The sequence below is a fragment of the Cebus imitator genome, unplaced genomic scaffold, assembly GCF_001604975.1.
Source record: "Cebus imitator isolate Cc_AM_T3 unplaced genomic scaffold, Cebus_imitator-1.0 Scaffold99, whole genome shotgun sequence".
Lineage (NCBI taxonomy): Eukaryota > Metazoa > Chordata > Mammalia > Primates > Cebidae > Cebus > Cebus imitator.
This window is the reverse complement of record NW_016107414.1, coordinates 385,864-389,838: the sequence shown is the minus strand read 5'-3', so window position 1 is coordinate 389,838 and position 3,975 is coordinate 385,864. Positions and strand designations below refer to the sequence as shown.

At 46.5% G+C, this 3,975-nt stretch overlaps 1 protein-coding gene across 2 annotated transcripts in view; it reads left to right on the top strand.

Moving 5' to 3' along the window:
- Nucleotides 1-1,698: 1,698 nt before the first annotated feature.
- The window catches only part of VAPB (VAMP associated protein B and C), a 58,039-nt gene continuing 55,762 nt past the window's right edge, over nucleotides 1,699-3,975 (top strand). Inside the window, exon 1 of one of the 2 annotated variants that reach the window (XM_017536554.2) lies at nucleotides 1,699-2,096. In XM_017536554.2, the coding sequence (XP_017392043.1) occupies nucleotides 2,039-2,096 (58 nt within the window). In that variant the 5' untranslated portion in view covers nucleotides 1,699-2,038. The remainder of the gene's footprint in view (nucleotides 2,097-3,975) is intronic. The other variant, XM_037741352.1, reaches the window with a different exon arrangement.

Here is a 3,975-nt window from a genome sequence, read left to right as displayed (position 1 = left end):
GCTACACGGGAGTCTGAGGTGGAAGGACTGCTTCAATCTAGGTGATGTAGGCTGCAGTAAGATGAGATCATACCACTGCACTCCAGCCTGGGCAACAGAGCGAGACCTCATCTCAAAAAAAAAAAAAAAAAAAACCCAAAGATAAAAAATAAAAAGAACAAAGGCAAAAATGAATGCACTTGCAGATGATCAGAAACTGAGAGGGTTTGCACCAACAAAACTTCAAAAAGTAAAATTTAAAGGATTTACTTCAGGCAAAAGGAGAGTGATCCTATTTGTGAAAGCTGAGATGCAAGAAAAAAGATGAAGAAAAATGGTAATTGTACGGCTGAATCTAAACTAATGTTGACTGTATAAAGCAATTTAGTAATGTCTCCTTGGGTTATAATGGAAAAGATTAAACAACATACACTACATTAAGGCATATAATTTAGGGGATACATGATTAAAGTACTCCAAAGTTCTTATATTTTAAGGAAACAGGGTAAAGACATTTTTAAAAATATTTAAAGATATTGGAGTTTCACAAGATAAGGACGCATGTCCAAAATTTTGAAGTAACCACTAAAACATTAGAAATACAGTATATAGGTGAAGAAAATCAGGACGAGAATAAAAACAAGCCCTAGAGAAGCAAGAAAGGAAAGAAAAAAAAATAGGCAGGACAAATAGAAATAACAAAATAAGATGGTAGAAATAATTCCAGATATATTAGTAAATATAATAAATGTAAATGGACTAAATGCTCCATGTAAAATACAAAGATTATTCTTTTAAGAAATCTTTTTGTCATGACACATTTCGAGTATACAGAAAAGTGGGAGGAACAGTACAAGAAAACCATACGCCTGTGATGTAGTCAGCCATTGTTAGCAATTTGCCATGTTTGTTTCACCTCTATAGGTATGTATAGGAGACTATTAAGAACACCTATTTTACTTCCACAGCATACATAATAATAATGAAATACAATTTAAATGGTAATCCTGATGTAGAGCGTCCACTTTTATGTCAGGCAGATCTGGATTTCCCAGCAATTTTTAATTATTTAACTTACTTGTGTGGTTACGTATTCAACAGATGTCTCTTCACTAGGCTACTGTAAGAGGGTTGGAATCAGGTTAGCTTTTCTGATCATTGTATTTCTAAATATTTGTTGCATAAACAAATCGAATTTATTAGTAAATAATTCAGCACAGTGCCAGTTGCATAGTAAACATTTAATGTAGAGTAGCTTGTATTTATTGTAGTTACTGTTGTTATTGAAAGCATTCAGCAGAGTGGCACAACATAAAAAGGCAATAATTGGTTAATTATTAATATAATTATTAAATAATTATTATTTACAAGATGTCACAGTACCTGGCACATATCACTCACTCATAAACATCATGTTTATACTAAGTACTCTCACTATGATTCAAAGTCTCTAACAGTGCCTGGCACTACATATGCAAGAGAAAAGCGGAAGTTTATTCTTACTAGTTGTTATTATTGAATAAAGCATTTAACACGAGACTAGCCCCCATTGGTCCCTTAATAGTTTTCGCCGTGGCTGTCATCATAGCTGGACTACAGACCCCGCCTCCTGAGCTGCGCGAAGCCCCGCCCCTTGCTTCTTCGCAGTCCTGCCCCTGTGGCGTCTGCCGCGCCTGCGCACTGTCCCGGGAGGGGCTCCACGCGCGCAGCTTTCGTCCCCGCCCCTAGAGCCGGCTGCGCAGGGCGCAGCTTCCCGCCGCCCGAGCGGGCCAGCCCGCTGCGTGCGTGCGTGTGTACGCCTCTGCGTGCGTGCGTCCGTGCGTGCGTGCGTGCCGTCAGCTCGCCGGGCACCGCGGCCTCGCCCTCGCCCTCCGCCCCTGCGCCTGCACCGCGTAGGCTGACCCCCCCGCTCCGCGCGCGCACCCTGTTGGCGACCCCTCCCGTGCCCCGACTGGCCCCCGCCTTTTTGTAAAACTAAAAGCGGGCGCAGCATTAACGCTTCCCTCCCCGGTGACCTCTCAGAGGTCTCCCCGCCAAAGGTGCTCCGCCGCTGAGGAACATGGCGAAGGTGGAGCAGGTCCTGAGCCTCGAGCCGCAGCACGAGCTCAAATTCCGAGGTAAGCCCCGGAGGCCGCCACCTTCTGGCCCACGGCCCCCGCCCCAGTGCTGAAGGGACTGAGTCGGGCGCGGCGGGTGACGTCGGCCCTCGTCCCCACCCTGACGGCGCTGTCGCGGGGGGCGGCGGGGCCCGGCCGGGCCTTGGCGCTCGCGGCGCGCCCCAGATCTGCCTGGAGCTGCCGCGACCCGAGACGGCCGAGAGGACTGGTGCCAGAGCCGGGGCTTGCGCCGCCTCCCCGACCCTCAGCTTCCCGGGACCTGCCTTCGAGGCACTTGTCACATTGCCTTGTAACTTACTGACGAGTTTATGGTCTTCTGTAGTGTGAGCCTCCGCCGCTGCCGTTGCCTGGAAGGTTCTTCCCCAGCTCTGTGACAGTGTGGACCTCAGGGCTTAGCTGAGATGTCACCTGCTCAGAGAGGCCTGCGGTGACCAGCCAGTCCAACGTACACACCTGCTGTCGTTCCCCATTCCGTCACCCAGTTTCGTGGTCAGCACGGCACTTTTCATGCCCAGAATCACTGTTTCAACACTAGAAAGGAAACTCCATGAGGACAGGCTCTTGTCAGTTCACCACTGTTTACCTAGCACACATTAGATGCTTAGTAAATACCTGTTGAGCCAACAAATGAACTTCCTAAGGACTTCCGATGGGATCGAACCCACTTTACTTTCACTGCCTCCCTCATGCTGTCTCCTGGGTGCTGCTGAGGGAGGCTGCCGGGGTGCTGGGATCCTTTTTCTTACCAGAGCCGCCTGGAGCAACACCTGCGTTAGTGGGAAGCCGTGACCTTGGTTTCTCCCAGACGCTGTTACTTTTGTCATTTGTGCCTTTATGTTTTCTATGTTGTTGTTTTTTTTTTTTTTTTTTCCTACCTTCACCAGGACCACGAGGCAAAATGTTTTTGTCTGACTTGCTCATTCCTTCTTTTTTGTGTGTATCCAGTAATGTGGAAGGCACTGGGGAGGTAGGTGATGGATGAACAAGACAGACAAGGCCTCTACTCTAGTAGAACTTACCTTCCGACGAGGGCAGAAAAACCAGCACACAAAATCATTGCAGATAGTGCTAAGTGCTGTGTAGGAAATGGAAAAGTCTGACTCCATGAAAGTGTATTTTAGATCGGAAGTTAAGGTTACCACTGTATGGCTAGCACTGGGCTCACAGTAGATGCTCAACTGGTAGTTACGAATGAATGAATGGCCGGAGACTCTCCAGTTTCTATGTCCTGTTGAGAAGTAGTGTAGGGTAACTTACCCAAAGTTAGCCAGTTGGCAAATGGTACATTTGAACCCAGATGTCAGACTTCACGCTCTTAACCATTATGCTATCTGATCTCTGGGAAATACTCCAGAACTGTGGCTGTTACTTTGCCTTCCATGTGAGCAATGTGAAATAACTCTGAATTTATAGAGAACCAAAGGTTTTCCAACTGAAATGAAAAAAAAACAACCCCACAAAAACCTGGATCATAATTCCTGGATAGTACTTGAGCTTTCGTGATGTTCTCCTGGCTTTCTGGAGAAGCCAGACTGGACAGCAAGTCCAGGTAGCTAAAGTGAATGTGGTGAGCCATGGTTTCCACTTGAGTTGTCTGAAGTTCTGGCTTCTCCGGTGAATTGGGGTGTTCATTCACTTAGTCCAGAAACATTCAGTGAATACCTGATCTGTGTGTCAGATACCAGGAGAAGCCAAGTCATATCAGTTGTACTCTCCCATTTTCCCCTCAACATCCTCCCAGTACTTTAGGGAATGGGGGCAGATAAGAATAACAGCCAGGACAGGTCAATGATGTAGGATAATCAGGAGTACTCTGGGAGCATTGAGGTCAGCTTCTGAAAGAGGTGTCATTTGAGCTCAGTTAAAAAGGTGAAGTAGA